Source organism: Sapajus apella, unplaced genomic scaffold (assembly GCF_009761245.1).
Source record: "Sapajus apella isolate SASKATOON/1434 unplaced genomic scaffold, GSC_monkey_1.0 scaffold38, whole genome shotgun sequence".
Lineage (NCBI taxonomy): Eukaryota > Metazoa > Chordata > Mammalia > Primates > Cebidae > Sapajus > Sapajus apella.
In genome coordinates this window covers 645,014-662,370 of record NW_022436978.1, presented here as the reverse complement: position 1 = coordinate 662,370, position 17,357 = coordinate 645,014, and the positions used below count along the sequence as shown (strand labels likewise).

The window sequence follows — 17,357 nt, the reverse complement described above, 5'->3', positions numbered from 1 at the left end:
TATTTTTATTAGAGACAGGGTTTCACCATGTTGAGCAGGATGGTCTCTATCTCCTGAACTCATGATCCGTCCACCTCGGCCTCTCAAAGTGTTAGGATTACAGGCATGAGCCACCATGCCCAACCTCATGATTCTTTTCACAGATTCCAATTATCTGTTCAAATTTTCCATTCCCCCCTCGATTTTCTCTAATAGTGTTTTTTTAAATACCATCAGATTTGAGTAGAAAACTCATTAGTTGTTATCATAGAAGTACTAAGATGTGCTGGATTATACCCCGCATGAGTTTAGATTTAAAAAAAAAAAAAAAATCCTTACCTTTGCTAATGTTTTCTTGGAGTAAATGTCAGTACGAAGACCAAAGTTCTGCAAATCAATTGGTTTTTCCTTGCTTTTCTCAGGAAAATTTAGCATCTGTTGAGCAGCAGGGACCTGAGTCAAATAAATGATAAATGGCTGAGTTAATCTCTTTAAAGTCAAGAGGATAAATGTTTTTCAAAAACTGGGCCAGACACGGTGGCTCACGCCTGTAATGCCAGCACTTTGGAAGGCTGGGACAAGTGGATCACAAGGTCAGCAGACCAGCATGGCCAACATGGTGAAATCCTATCTCTACTAAAAACACAAAATACAAAAATTAGCTAGGCATGGTGGTGGGCGCCTATAACCCCAGCTACTTGGGAGGCAGGAGAATCATCTGAACCTGGGAGGCAGAGGTTGCAGTGAGCTGAGACTGTGCCACTCCATTCCACTCCAGCCTGGGTGACAGTGCAAGACTCTGTCTCAAAAAAACAGGAAAAAAAAAAAAAAAAAAAAAAAACCAATTGCTGGGGCTGGACACAGTGGCTCATGCCTATAATCACAGCACTTTGGGAGCCCAAGGCAGGTAAATCACGAGGTCAGGAGTTCTAGACCAGTCAGACTAACATGGTAAAACCCTATTTCTGCTAAAAACACAAAAATTAGCAGAGCATGCAATCCCAGCTACTCAGGAAGCTGAAGCAGGAGAATTGCTTGAACCTGGGAGACAGTGGTTGCAGTGAGCCAAGATCGTGTCACTGCACTCCAGCTTGCGTGACAGAACGACACTCCATCTCAAAAAAAAAAAAAAAAAAAAAAAAAAAAAACTATTTAATATTGGCACTTAAACCACTCCTGGTGGATTTCCTACAAAAAATAAATACCCACACTTCTACACTATACTTCTAACAAAAATTCAACACATAAGACACATTTTGGTGTCCATTTAAGTCCCAAAAAGGATAACAAATTTTCATTACTATCTTCTATTTCACAATGGGACAAAGTTCTTATACCTTAGGTTCCTGTAAATACAACTTAATGCTATATATAATTTCCTTGACATAATCTGTTTGATAATGTATATATGGATGTAAACTTTACAAATTTAGGACAAGTTATAAAGATTTCTTTGCTTCACATTTTTAGAACATAGACTGGAGGAAGGTAAAAAAGATTTTGCATCATCTGCTTACTTGTGAGTGTCTGTTTGATGACAGAAGGGTAAAGGAAGTTATGTATATAAAAGTAAATTAAGAATCTGATAGAGTAAGGCATTGGGTCTTGGGATTGGTGGGACAGCATTAACTTAAACACCATATATTCTTTTGGACTGTAATATTTACAGTACACCAAAACACACACACAACCAACCATAAAAGAAATAGCACGATTAATAGCATTACAATACAATAATTATTCCTAAATAGATATGCTATAAATAGTCATGTGTTACTACCCAGTTCTGAAGAAAAAAGTCAACATTAATTTACCTGAGGTGATCGAAGATGCAGAGGCACAAGCCCAGAGGGGGTATCAGCTAATACATTAAAATGAGGAGTAGGAGGTGGTCCCATTGCCATGGGTCTACTTTCCGGGTCAACTTGGTAATTAACAAGTCCCCACTGCTCTAAAAAGGCATGGACCCTAAAGAAAAAAGCTCGAAAAGTTAAAATCTAGAGAATCAACTTCAGGTGCTTTATCATCATCATCATCGTTATTAAAAAACAGAAACAATAAAAGAAGTAAATATTCTCAGCAGGCTATGAAACACCACAAACGACCTAACAGATTTTCTTATATGAGGAACAATTTCTTAAGTCACAAGTAAAGTTAATAACACAGCACCACCTAAACCTACTACAAAGTCTTATCATTTCAACCACAGAAATGAGAGCACAAATACAGATTTAGGTCCATGTTAATAAAAGAAGTCACACATAGACCAAATATACACACCAAAAAAATCCACATTTTTGTTTTTTTGTCTTTAGGCAGATCTAGGGCACAGAGCTTATCCACTCTCAACCTGAACCCACTCCATCCCTGGTTATTTTGTGATTTGACTAAAAAATTAAAAATATGAACTGTAAAATCTAAAAAACTTAATTAAATATTTATTTATTTATTTTGAGAGAGTGTTGATCTGTCACCCAGGCTGGATGACACTGCAATCTCTGCCTCCTGGGTTCTCCCACCTCAGCCTCTTGAGTAGCTGAGATATAGTCACGTGCCACCACACCCAGCTAATTTCTTTATTTTTAATAGAGACGGGGTTTCACCATGTTGGCCAGGCTTGAACTCCTGACCTCAGGTGATCCACACACCTCAGGTTCTCAAAGTGCTGGGATTACAGGCATGAGCCACCGTGCCCAGCCTAAATTAAATATTTAAAATATTCAACTCCTAATCCTGAATACAGGGCCCACACCTGCAGTCACAGTGGAGGCCAAGGTAGGAGAATCGCTTGAGGCCAGGAGATTGAGAACAGCCTTGGCAACACTGTGAAACCCCATCATGATAACATTAAATTAAAATAATAAAATAAAAATAATTAAATTGAATGAAATAAAAAGAAACAAAATATAATCAACCCCTAAATGAGATAACTAAAATTAGGTATTTTACCCAGTTGAAATATCCAGTTTAATCACGCAAACATTAGACAGCAATGCATCAGTAAATTCCTACAGTGAAATGTCTCAGAAATTCTAAGTCAAATGCTTTACCTCATTACAGCACATACATCTCCAGTCAAGTTCCTCCTACAAGCAGTACTGGTTAAGTACTCTTGGGGGTTTAGGCGATACGTGTCAATCATAAAATTTCGATATGCCAAGTATCTAAAAAGCAATGGCAAAATTCATAAGGTGGGTATGTATTCTTTTAGAAACAATGTTACTCAGAAAGCCAAAAATCTTCAGATTTCATAAAAATAAATACAGTAACAAATTAAGACAACAGCCCAAAAAACAACAGTGATATTATATTGCGTAAAGTTACAAGTGAATTTAGAACCCAGAATATGCAATACAACTGTTTACTAATATGTAACAACAAGTAATCTAATGACATTAATGTGAAGTAACATAAATTCAAACTTGGTCATGGGGGTGGCTAACTGCAGAATTCGAAATTAACACGTGGTTACATAGGCTATCTCCCTCACTACCACATATCTATACTTTACTCTGTGGAGGACACTGCTATAAGCAATGTATGTCTAACAACTCAATTAGTCCTCATAGTCTCTTCATATTAAAAGGAAGGGTTTGCTATCATCCCATTTATGGATGAGCAAACAAACACTGAGTTGTTAGAGAATTTGCCCTAGACCACAGGGTTGGTAACTGGTTGAGCCAGAATTCAACTCAGCCACTGTGGTGGTGCTTCAATCTATGCTCTCAATCTCTGCTGCCTATCAGTTCTATATTCCACACATGTCATGAATTTGGCTCTGAAAACAGCTATATAACTTCTTATGGAAGTTCTTTAAGGGAGATCACAGCTGGGCAGTAAGTAGAACCCATGAGACCAAATCCGGAAAAGAACATACAAAAATGGAGAGAGAAATTGAGATTCTGTTATAGCAGATTCCAAGGAATTCTCTCACAAAATATAGTACTTAAAAACAGAGTGTTAAGGACTTTGAGACCCAGCAACAGTTCTTGGCACATAAATAAAACAAAACACAGGCAGAAGAGATCACTCCACTGCACACCAGGCTGCATTACGGGATGACACTCTCTCCAAAAAAAAGAAAAGGGCCAGGTGCAGTGGCTCATGCCTGTAATCCCAGCACTTTGGGAGGCCAAGGCGGGCTGACCACACCATCAGGAGATGGAGACCATCCTGACCAACACGGTAAAACCCCATCTGCACTAAAATATAAAAATTGAGCCGGGAGTGGTGGCGCATGCCTGTAGTCCGAGCTACTTGAGAGGCTGAGGCAGGGGAATTGCTTGTACCCGGGAGGCAGAGGTTGCTGTGAGCTGAGATCACACCACTGCACTCCAGTCTGGTGAAAAAGCAAGACTCAGTCTCAAAAACAAGAAAAGAGAAACAGATTAATATCGTGAACAAAGTACATGGGAGTGTATTTGCAGTATTGACAGGTGAGCACTTATATATAGGGACAAGGGTTCCAGAAGTGTATACAGATAAATCACCAGGGAAAAACAAAAAGTACTTCCTACCAAACTTCTTCCTTCCAAAAAGAGTTTTCCTATATCCAAAGCAAAAGCACAACAATGCATTATGCAATTAAGCTCAATTCACATGCAGCTATATCATCAGATCTGGCAATCTTTTAATTAGCAGTCGTTCAACAGGAAGATAAGATAAAGATTCTATTTTTCTCCTAGATGAATAGAAAGAATCCATAGCATACATGCACACACAAGCTGAAAGTTGTTAGGACAGGCTGAGGATGACAGCTCATGCCTGTAATCCCAGCACTTAGAGAGGCCAAGCCAAATGGATCTCTTAAGGTCAGGAGTTCAAGGCCAGCCTGGCAAACATGGTGAAACCCCATCTCTACTAAAAATACAAAAAAAAAAAAAAAAAAAAAAAAAAAAAAAGGAGTGTGGTGGTGCATGCCTATAGTCCCAGCTACTTGGGAGGCTGAGGCAGGAGCATAGTTTGAATCCCAAGAGGCAAAGGCTGCAGTGAGCTGAGATCACACCAATGCACTCCAGCCTAGGCAACAGAGCAAGCCTCCATCTCAAATAAAAAAAAAAAAAAAAAAAAAAAGAAGAAAGAAAAGAAAGTATTAATTCATTATAGTAAAACCTGGTTTACTGAATTCAAACTTTAACTCCAAGAGATGATGGGCATATAGTTCAAGATTTAGAAAGAACAGCCTAGGAAACATAAAGAAACCCTCATCTCCACCACCCCCCCCCCCCCAAAAAAAAAAAAAACAGCCAGGTGTGATGACATATATCTGTAGTCCATGCTACTCAAGAGGCTGGGTGGGAGGATCGTTTGAGCCCAGGAGGGAGGCATTGCCATGAGCCAAGATCATGCCACTGCATACCAGCCTGGGCAACAAACAAGACCCTGTCTCAAAAAAACACCAAAACCACCCAACAGAAACAAAACTAGATAAAATTTCCTTTGTACCATGGAATGCTATGCAAATGAGATATGAACACTGTTGAAAGGAGTATTTGCAAACTTGAAAGAATCAGCAATAAGAAACTCAGGTGCATGCTTGAAGAGCACCTACAACACACAGGCAAATAAACAAGTTTTCTAAAACACTGGCCTTACATTTCTGGAGTCTTGGATTTGTTTTTTCCATTGAAGAACTCAGGAAGAGCACGCCGTTCAATTACATGAATACTGAAAAGAAGGGAAAAAAAGGGAGTTTAGGAGTCTTCTTTTTAAAATAATAAAATCATAAAATTTTCTAAGTAAAAGTGATGAATCCAAAACTTGAGTACTGCTTGCCAAAATTAATTGGCTTACACTAGTTTCTATATATTAACAGCATACAAGAAAGTTTTAAGAACGCTTTCTCTTTCTCACTCCCAATACTTTAGTTTTTCTATTTCTACAACCGAACTAGAAAGCTGCTATCAACAGACTGAAAACCACATATTTATTATTTTTTGGCATAATACATTGACTAGATATAAAGCCACAAGATATAAAGACTTCTTTGAAAATTGGCTACACAAAAAAAGTAGCTGGCATGGCATGGAACAAAACTGATGAAACAAATGACCAGTGTAGAGACAATGAATTTGCAAGTCTCAGCTTCTCAGGCTGTTAACATAAATGAGCCTTTGTCCAGCCCTCAGAAACACTGTGATAAATTAATTTTTAAAAAATTTGAGGCCGGGCGCGGTGGCTCAAGCCTGTAATCCTAGCACTTTGGGAGCCCGAGGCGGGTGGATCACGAGGTCAAGAGATCGAGACCATCCTGGTCAACATGGTGAAACCCCGTCTCTACTAAAAATACAAGAACATTAGCTGGGCATGGTGGTGCGTGCCTGTAATCCCAGCTACTCAGGAGGCTGAGGCAGGAGAATTGCCTGAACCCAGGAGGCGGAGGTTGCGGTGAGCCGAGATCGCGCCATTGCACTCCAGCCTGGGTAACATGAATGAAACTCCGTCTCAAAAAAAAAAAAATAAAAAAAAAAATAAAATAAAAAAAAATTTGTTACAGGTTAGGAAGAGCCCACTTAAAAAAAAAATTCTGTATTCATAACTAATACTTTCATTAGCTCTCTAATTGAATGTACTGTGACATGCAAAGATGATCAGGCAAATGAAAATCTTTCTGTAAATGATAATCTTACAGTTGTTACTGTAATGACTTTTCTATTTTCTAATTTTATTTAACTTTTAATTTTTAAAAAAACTTTTTTTTTTTTTTTTTTTTTTTGAGACAGAGTCTCGCTCTGTCACCAGGCTGGAGTGCAATGGTGTGATCTCAGCTCGCTGCAACCTCTGCCCTCCCGGGTTCAAGCAGTTCTCCTGCCTCAGCCTCCCAAGTAGCTGGGACTTCAGGCACACGCCACCAAGCCCAGCTAATTTTTGCATTTTTAGTAGAGATGAGGTTTCACCGTGTTGGTCAGGCTGGTCTCAATCTCTTGGTCTCGTGATCTGCCCACCTAGGCCTCCCAAAGTGCTGGGATTACAGGCATTAGCCACTGCACCCAGGCCATTTTTTTCTTTTTTAAGAGACAGGGTCTCAACTCCTGTCACCCGGACTGGAGTGCAGTGACGAAATCATAGCTACTTCACTGTAACCTAGAACTCTAAGCACAAGCAATCTTTCTGCCTCAGCCTCCAGGAGAGCTGGGACAGGCAGGTGCCATCATACGTGGTTCATTAAAATTTTTTTTTTGTAGAGACAAGGTATAACTATGTTGCTCAGGCTGGTTTTGTACTCCTGGGCTCAAGCAATCCGCAAGCCTCAGCCTCCCAAAGTGCTGTGATTACAAATCAGAGCCACAGCACCAGCCCCTTTCTGCTAATTTTAGAGAAAAAGAATGTTAGTTTTTCATGTGTGTCCTCTTAGGTCATTCTACTAATAAGTGTTAAAGTTTCTCAATTTTAACAGAACATCTCACTATTTTGGAATAACTAAAAGTGCATAAAATATCTAAAGATAGAATATGTTTTTTAAAAGTAATTTACTCTTTAGTACATCATATATTGATAATTGTTTATGAAATAAAAATTGGTATCAGTTGAAAAAAGGCTACATTACAAATTTATAAACAAGCCAAGCATGATGGCTCATGCCTGTAATCCCAGCACTTTGGGAGGCCAAGGCAGGCAGATCACTTGACATCAGGGATTTGAGACCAATCTGGCCAATATGGTGAAACCTCATCTCTACTAAAAACACAAAAGTTGCTGGGCATGGTGGCAGGCACCTGTAATCCCCAGCTACTCGGGAGGAGGCAAAGAATTGCTGGAACTCAGGAGTTAGAGGTTGCAGTGAGCCAGTATCGTTCCACTGCACTCCAGCTAGGCGACAGAGTAGGACTCCATCTCAAATAAAAAATAAAATAAAATAAAATGAAATAAACATCATTTTATTGTGAGGCAAAAGCAAAAAATTGAGTCTAAAAATTCTGAATGTTAAACACATAATTGCGAAGATGGCTGATCACTAGCAGCTCGGGATTGTAGCTCCCACTGAAAGCACAGAGAACAAGAGGACACCACCCTCTCAGATCAATTTTTGCTGCTCACGCACCAGGTGATTCCCAGCGGAGGAGCCCCATGGGTCGCCAGCGCGACTCTTGTGGCTGGCGAGGTGGTTTTGCCGCTGCCTTGGTGCGGCAGTTCTTGGTGCAGAGTCAGAAAAGCGACATCAATCTTAACGCCGCTGTTTTGGCCGGCGCAGTGGGTTGCTCAGATTTGAGCGCCAGGAATCAACAAGTTGGACGTCCATTCAGAAACCCAACTATAAAGACGGTAATTATAAAGACCACAGATAGATAAATCTATAATGAAGGGAAGAAACCAGCCTAAAAAGGCTGAGAATACCCAAAATCAGAACACCTCTCCCTCTACAGGGGATCACAGTTCCTCATCAGCAACGGAACAATACCTGATGGAGAAAGACTGTGTTCCATTAACAAAAGCAGGTTTTAAAAAGTGGATGATAAGAAACTTCTGGGAATTAAAAGAACTTGTTCTAACCCAATGCAAAGAAACTAAGAACTCTGAAAAAAGGTTTGACGAAATGTTAACAATAATACACAATTTAGAGAGGAATATAAGTGAATTAATGGAGCTGAAAAACACAACACGAGAACTTTGCGAAGTATGCATAAGTTTTAACAGCCGAATTTATCAAGCAGAAGAAAAAATATCAGAGGTCGAAGACCAACTTAATGAAATAAAACGTGAAGACAAGATTAGAGAAAAAAGGATAAAAAGGAACGAGCAAAGTCTCCAAGAAATATGGGACTATGTGAAAAGACCTAATCTACGTTTGATAGGTGTACCTGAATGACAAAGAGAATCAATCCAAGCTGGAAAATACGCTTCAGGATATTATTCAGGAAAACTTTCCCAACCTAGCAAGGCAGGACAATATTCAACTCCCTGTAATACAGAGAACACCACAAAGATATTCCTCAAGAAGACCAACATCAAGGCACATAATCGCCAGATTCACCAGGGTTGAAATGAAAGAAAATACTGAGGGCAGCCAGAGAGAAAGGTCGGGTTACCCATAAAGGGAAGCCTATCAGACTCACAGCAGATCTCTCAGCAAAAACCCTACAAGCAAGAAGAGAGTGGGGGCCAATATTCAACATCCTTAAGAAAAGAGCTTTCAACCCGGAATTTTACATCCAGCCAAACTAAGCTTCATAATTGAAGGAAAAATAAAATCTTTTGTGAACAGGCAAGCACTCAGAGATTTCATCACCACCAGGCCTGCTTTACAAGAGCTTCTGAAAGAACCACTACACATAGAAAGGAACAACCAGTATCAGCCTTTCTAAAAAATACCAAAAAATAAAGAACATCAACATAATTTAAGAACTTACATCAACTAATGGGCAAAACAGCCAGCTAACATTAAATGGCAATATCCAACTCACATATATTATTATTAATTCTAAATTTAAATCGACTAAATCCCCCAATCCAAAGACAGAGACAGGCAAAAAAAGCCAAGACCCATTGGTATGCTACATCAGACCCATCTCACATTCAAGGATACACAAAGACTCAAAACAAAGGGATGGAGAAAAATTTACCAACCAAGTGGAGAGCAAAAATAATAAATAAATAGAAAGCAGGAGTTGCAATTTTCGCTGATAAAATAGACTTTAAAGCAACAAAGATCAAAAGAAGCAAAGAAGGATATTACATAATGATAAAAGGATCCATGTAACAAGAAGAGCTAAAGATCCTAAATATATACACACCCAATACAGGAATACCCAGATATATAAGACTTATAAAGAGACTTAGACTCCCACACAATAATAGTGGGAGACTTCAACATCAATATTAGACAGATCAATGAGACAAAAAGTTAATAATTGATATCCAGGACTTGAACTCAGATCCAGAACAAGTAGACTTAATTAACATTTATAGAACTCTCCACTTTAAATACACAAAATATACACTCTTATCAGTAACACATCACACCTATTTACAGGTTTAAATGAAATATTGGTTGGCTGCTTGTTAGTTATTTTCTTCCCTCATTTTTTTTTTCATGTCTTTATTATTAAACACAATTACAGGCATACCCATTTTTAGACTTCATTCTAGCCCGAGCAATAAAGCAACACCCCTGTTCTCTCTCCCTCTTCCTCTTTCTTCCTCTCCTTCATTCTTTTTTCTTTTTTATTCTTTCTCTTCCTTTAAAAAAAAAAATGAATAAAGAATGATCTTAAATAAACAACTTAATACTGTACCTCATGGAACTAGAAAAGAACAAAGTAAGCCCAAAATTAGAAGAAGGAAGGAAATAATAGCGATTAGAGCACAAATAAATGAAATAAAGAGTAGAAAGACAGAACAAAAGATCAACAAAACTGAGTTAGTTTTTGAGAAGATAAAATCAACAAATGTTTAGTTAAAAAAGAGGCAATATCCAAATAGAATAATAAATGAAAAAGGAGGAGAGGGAGTAAAGATAGTCAAATAGATGCATCTGGGATGCACCTCTTCCATAGAGAGAAACCAAAATATAGAGTAAATCTTCACACTTTGAATAGATCTTTTGAGAGAAAACACTGAAATTTAATATATAGGCCATGACAGACACCATGATTGAAGACGTAGGAAGCCACACTGCTGATTCAGTATTGCTAGGAACCTTGGGACCAGAATGGACCCAAGGAAGGTGTGAGTGAAGAAACCCAGGGACACCACATTCCCTCTGTCGGCCTCTGAAATTCTAGCTACAAGAGTTCACACAACCCCTGAAAAAAAAAAAAAAAAAAGGAATGAGGAAAGAGCCAATGGCAATGCAGTAGACCTGTGGCATGAGAGCAGACAGTACAGGGTGACAGGGGAACAGGAGGGCATCCAGGGGAGGGGAGTGAGTTGAATCTGCAAGAATGAATGGACAGGAGTAAGGAGTGTAGGCACAGGTGTCATTAGACACAGCACAGTGACAAGAAAGGCGTGGATAACCTAGGGAGCTTCAGGCCTAGGGTTGCCTCATCAAATCTCCTGGTGGAAGCAGGACAGCTTCCTAGCCTAGTATCCTAGTAGGAGAAAGCCAGGATCTCATTTGCCTAGACAGGGATCCTATCCCAGCCTGACTGAAGCTAAGAATAAAAATACTTTTCAAAATGCTATTATAACAGGAATCATTTTATTACAAGATACTCAAACTAGTTCAATTTTTAAAAAGTTAGAGGAGAAGAACTATTGAAAGGCTTCACTTGGCAACCTCAGACACCCCATAGAAGGCTGAGCCTGTGAAAGGTACACAGCGGATGGGCTGGAAAACAGGAGTGGAGAACAGCCTCTGGGTTGCCTACAGCCACTTGGGGTCCATTTCTTCTCTGCCTAATTACTCTCAAACCATGTGTCTCCTGGAAGATGGCTTTCTCTGATTTAAATGGATTTTCTACTCCCCGTAAACTCTGAGTGCTGGTTGCGTGAATGCTAGCCCCATCTCCCTATTAACTTTCATCTTAAGATTTCAAGTCCCCATTACCAAACAAGCTGTAATTTCTAGGCCTGTGAAATCCAAGTTTCAAGGTCTAATAAATTGGCCTGCTTCACCCATCAATTTCCCCATGGGTCTAGTATCTTAAAAAAATAAAAAATAAAAAAATAAACACATAATTGCAAATGATTAGGACACACAAAAAATTTTTTAATAATTAAAAATGTTTAAAAATAATTAAAGATAGTAACAAATGTAATGAAGACTGATGTTCAAATAGATAAATATTTACTCTGCTCCACATTATATTTACTAAAACATTTTGAAATAGCATTTACTCGATTTTAAATGTACGCAGAGAAGTCTCAATATTTGAGTCATAGCATGATGTCAGACAAAAATAAGACATGTCAAATGCACTCCAGCCTGGGCAACAGAGTGAGACCCTGTCTCAAAAACAAAACCGACAAACAAACAAAAATCAGCCTAATATGAAACAGCCACACCTCATATGTAATTAACAAAAAAGGCAGTTGGTACTCCTGTTACATCCAACTATGCTCCAAGCATGCCACAGTGCTTCCTATAAAAAAAAAAAAAAATCACACAGAGAGCTGGGCATGGTAGCTCACGTCTGTAATCCTAGCACTTTAGGAAGTAGGCGGATCACCTGAGGTCAGGAATTTGAGACCAACCAGACCAACATGGTGAGACCCCTTCTCTACTAAAAATACAAAATTAGTCAGGTGTGGTGGTGCACACCTGCAATCCCAACTACTCGAGAGGCTGAAGAAGGATAAACACTTAAACCGGGAGGTAGAGGTTGTGGTGAGCAGAGATCATGCCATTGCACTCTAGCCTAGGCAACAAGAGCGAAACTGTGTCCCCCGCCAGGAAGAAAAAAAGAAAAAGAAAAAGAAAAGGAAAGAGGGAGGGGAGGGGAGGGGAGGGGAGGGGAAGGAAGGGAAGGAAGGAGGGAAAGAAACAAAGAAAGAAAGAGAAAAGAAAGAAAGAAGGAAAGAAAAGGAAAGAAAAACAAAAAGAAAGAAAGAAAGAAAGAAAGAAAGAAAGAAAGAAAGAAAGAAAGAAAGAGAGAGAGAGAGAAAGAAGAAAGAAAGAAAGAAAAGAAAGAAGGAAAGAAAGAAAGAAAGAAAGAAAGAGAGAGAGAAAGAAAGAAAAAGAGAGAAAGAGAATATGAATGCTAAGGAGGTCTGTTTATTTTTAAACTGTTTTACATGCCAGTATTTATATTTGAAAGCCTCCTAATGTTAAAATGTTTCCTATTAAAATAAAGCTAAGCCAGGTATGGTAGCTCACTCGTGTAATCTCAGCACCCTGAGAGGCCGAGGAGGGTGGATCACAAGGCAAGAGACTGACAGCATTCTGGCCAACATGGTAAAACCCCGTCTCTACTAAAAATACGAAAATTAGCTGGGCATGGTGGCACACGCCTGCAGTCCCAACTACTCAGGAGGCTGAGGCAGGAGAATCACGTAAACCCGGGAGGCGGAGGTTGCAGGGAGCCAAGATCTATGCCGCTGCACTCCAGCCTGGCAACAGAGTAACACTCTGTCTCAAAAAAAAATTTAAATTTAAATTTAAAAAGCTATTATAGGGTAGTGAGAATTATTACTATTGTTATTTATTTATTTATTTATTTAGGAGACAGATTCTTGCTCTTGTTGCCCAGGCTAGAGTATAAAGGCTAGATCTCGGCTCACTGCAACCTCTGCCTCTCGAGTTCAAGCCTCAGCCTCCCGAGTAGCTGGGATTATAGGCGCATGCCACCATGCACAGCTAATTTTTCTGTAATTTTAGTAAAGACGGGGTTTTGTCATTTTGGCCAGGCTACTCTCGAACTCCTGCCCTCGGGTGATCTGCCCACCTCGGCCTCCGAGGAGTGGGATTACGTGTGTTTGCCACCAAGCCAAGCGACTTTTTTCTTTATATACAGTAGTCCCCTCGTGTCTGTAGAGTTTATATTCCAAGACTCCCAATGGATGCCTGAAACTGTGGACAGTGCCTAAGCTCCATATACGCGAAGGTTCTTTCCTACATAGACATACACACACACACACACACACACACACACACACACACACACACACACCCCTATCATAAGGTTTAATTTATAAATTAGGCACAGGAAGAAATTAACAAAAACTAATAATAAAAAAGAACAATTATAACAATTTATTATATACAAATTCACGAACAGAAGATTTGTTCTTATCACAGATCTTAGCTCAACACATTTTTTTTTTAAGTCGGCAACTATCACCTTTTCACTTAAAGGAAGCACTTCACAGACTCACTTTAGCATATCTGAACTATCACCATCACTATTTTAACGCATTTAAACCATTATTAACTAAAATGGGGGTTCCTTAAATAGAAGCACTGCAATCCCTTGAGAACTGATCTAATAACTGATACGAATACTAAATGACTAACAGGTGGGTAGCATGTACAGTGTGTCTATGCTGAAAAAAATGGATGATTCATGTCCCTAGCAGGACAATGCAGGATTTCATTCCACTACTCAGAACAGCACACAATTTAAAACTTACGAACTGTTTACTTCTGGCACTTTTCAGTTAATGTTTTTAAACTAGGCTTTAAAAACGTTTTATAATAACTTAAAACATTTTACAATAATATTCAAGCGATTCTAAACAAGTTAGGCTCAAGCTTACAAACCTAAATTTTACAAACCTAAATTACAACAAAATTTAGTTTTAATACCTAAATTGATTTCTTAAAAAAACACATTCCAAAGATAAAAATCACTTTCCATCTCCCTTCATCCAAGGTGAGAGTAATTTCTGATGAGGAACATGGGCAGAAAGGCACAACCTGATTTCAAGGAAAGTTCTTGTACTGCTCAGTACCATGCTCACAGATGGAAGTGGTCTACTCACCAGTTATAATCAAACCATGATGCATAACTAGGAATAATAATGTGATTGGTCTGCTCTGTCACATTATCTTCACCAGGGTCAACCGACCGACTCTGGTCACCTTTGGCAGGATCTTCATCTTCCTACAGAAAAGAAGACAAAGTTCAAAGAAAGAACTACAGAAATATATACATAGGATCTCTCACACTTTAGTTGTTAGGTTAAATAAAATGAAGCTGGCCAGGCATGGTGGCTCACGCCTATAATCCCAGAACTTTGGGAGGCCGAGGTGGGTAGATCACAAGGTCAGGAGTTCAACACCAGCCTAGCCAAGATGTTGCAACCCTGTCTCTACTAAAAATACAAAAATTAGCTGGGCATGGTGGCACGCACCTGTAGTCCCAGCTACTCAGGAGGCTGAGGCAAGAGAATCGCTTGAACCCGGGAGGCAGAGGTTACAGTGAGCCGAGATTGCACCACTGCACTCCAGCCTGGGTGACAGAGTGAGACACACTCTCAAAAAAAAAAAAAAAAAAAAAAAGAAAGAAAGAAAAAGAAAAAGAAATTCACCTATCCTAAAATAAATAAATAAAGTAAAATGAAGCTCCCTGATTAAATTTCAGATATCAGAACAACAATTTTCAAATAAAAACAACCTTTCGCAGTATTTAAGGTACAAGACAGCCAGCTGAGAGAAGGTTTTGTTGCTCATTTACGATGATGAGGGAATCAATGCAGAGAAGGTAGATCTCTCATAACAAGATTAATTAGCAAGTTGATTAAGAAAGTCTGTTCCAGGCCGGGCACGGTGGCTCACGCCTGTAATCCCAGCACTTTGGGAGGCCGAGGCGGGTGGATCACGAGGTCAAGAGATCGAGACCGTCCTGGTCAACATGGTGAAACCCCGTCTCTACTAAAACTACAAAACATCAGCTGGGCATGGTGGCGCGTGCCTGTAATCCCAGCTACTCAGGAGGCTGAGGCAGGAGAATTGCCTGAACCCAGGAGGCGGAGGTTGCGGTGAGCCGAGATCGCGCCATTGCACTCCAGCCTGGGTAACAAGAGCGAAACAACTCCGTCTCAAAAAAAAAAAAAAAAAAAGACTGAATTCCTCTTATTCTTGGCATTAAAAAGAAGGAATTTGACTTGCCTTTTTAGGTGGGACCACAGGCAGGTGTCACCACACTGAGCTAATTTTTTAAGTTTTTGTAGCTGTAGGGTGGGTCTCCCTGTGTTGTGCAGGCTGATTTTGAACACCTGGCTAAAACTGACTCTCCACCACGGCCTCTCAAAGAACTAGGATTACAGGCATTAGCCACTGCACTCAGCACTTTTTATTTAAAAAGACTAGAGCAATCCTCCCATCTCAGCTTTCCAAAATGCTGAGGTTATATGGGCCAGTATCCATTTACTCTAAATAAAGACATCTTTTGGCACAGGTAATGTTCATTAATAAGTGGCTCTTTGGCTAATTAACTTTGATTTTTTTTAATCATAAAAACAATACAGGTGAAGACTCGTAAGAAAATATTTGGTTGAAATACTTTTCTGAAAATCCTGTCATGCATATGTTCATCCTTGAATGTATACAACAATAAGGATCATCTTAGGGAATTTATTTGCTTCAATGAAAAAAAATCTGTATTCGGCAAATTAAGGAAATTATTTCATGATTAGGAGTTAATCACACAGTCAAACATGATAGACTGAGTAAAATAAGACGCCATTTATTTTTTAAAAGTTAAATCCTAGAGGCCGGGCGTGGTGGCTCACGCTTGTAATCCCAGCACTTTGGGAGGCTGAGTCGGGTGGATTACCTGAGGTCAGCAGTTCAAGACCAACTTGGCAACATGGTGGAACCCTGTCTCTTAAAAAAAAAAAAAAAAAAAAAAGGGGGCCGGGCGCGGTGGCTCAAGCCTGTAATCCCAGCACTTTGGGAGGCCGAGGCGGGTGAATTACGAGGTCAAGAGATTGAGACCATCCTGGTCAACACGGTGAAACCCCGTCTCTACTAAAAATACAAAAAATTAGCTGGGCATGGTGGCGCGTGCCTGTAATCCCAGTTACTCAGGAGGCTGAGGCAGGAGAATTGCCTGAACCCAGGAGGCGGAGGTTGCGGTGAGCCGAGATCGCGCCATTGCACTCCAGCCTGGTTAACAAGAGCGAAACTCCGTCTCAAAAAAAAAAACACAACATGGTTCCCAACCATGTTGGATAAAAGTAAAAAAAAAATTAAATCCTCCCTCAAATCTAACGTTCCAACAGCACAATGACTGAGGTACCTCTATAGCAGAATTGATAAAGCAGGAAGTAGCTCTCAATAAGGCTCAAGAGAGGTCAAAGTATAATTCAAAATCTACACTGGCTGTTAAGGCTGAACCAATAGAAATGGTAATGAAAAGAATCAAGACAACACATGGCCCCTGCTCATCTGCACTGTCAGATAACATCTGAAACACTGTGGTCGGTTCTGAACATTACCTTGCAACCAGGAGAGTATGAAACTAGAAATTAACTAGAAATTATAGCACGTAAGGGACACTAGCAGAGAAAATGAAAATTCCCTCTAAGTAAAATCTTGGGGTCCAATAGAGGCAAATATTTTGCCAAGCGCAGTGGTTGACACCTGTAATCCCATCACTTTGGGAGGCCGAGGCAGGCAGATCACTTGAGCCCAGAAGTTCGCAACCAGCCTGGGCAACATGGAAAAACTCCATCTCTATAAAAACTAAAAAAATTAGCTTCGTGGCCGGGCGCGGTGGCTCACGCCTGTAATCCCAGCACTTTGGGAGGCCGAGGCGGGTGGATCACGAGGTCAAGAGATCGAGACCATCCTGGTCAACGTGGTGAAACCCCGTCTCCACTAAAACTACAAAAAATTAGCTGGGCATGGTCGCACGTGCCTGTAATCCCAGCTACTCAGGAGGCTGAGGCAGGAGAATTGCCTGAACTCGGGAGGCGGAGGTTGCGGTGAGCTGAGATCGCACCATGGCACTCCAGCCTGGGTAACAAGAGCGAAACTCCGTCTCAAAAAAAAA

The 17,357-nt window shown here is 39.9% G+C and overlaps 1 protein-coding gene across 2 annotated transcripts in view; it reads right to left on the bottom strand.

The window, feature by feature from the left end:
- Window positions 1-17,357, bottom strand: part of SMARCC1 (SWI/SNF related, matrix associated, actin dependent regulator of chromatin subfamily c member 1) — a 215,906-nt gene that overhangs the window by 90,732 nt on the left and 107,817 nt on the right. For both annotated transcript variants that reach the window (XR_004275039.1, XM_032297943.1), the window contains exons 14-18: window positions 14,341-14,462; window positions 5,575-5,646; window positions 3,030-3,143; window positions 1,794-1,947; window positions 319-432 (exon numbers count right to left, since the gene is read on the bottom strand). Coding sequence is in view for 1 of the 2 variants with exons in the window: in XM_032297943.1 (XP_032153834.1) it covers window positions 319-432; window positions 1,794-1,947; window positions 3,030-3,143; window positions 5,575-5,646; window positions 14,341-14,462 (576 nt within the window). In the remaining variant the exon portion in view is untranslated. The remainder of the gene's footprint in view (window positions 1-318; window positions 433-1,793; window positions 1,948-3,029; window positions 3,144-5,574; window positions 5,647-14,340; window positions 14,463-17,357) is intronic.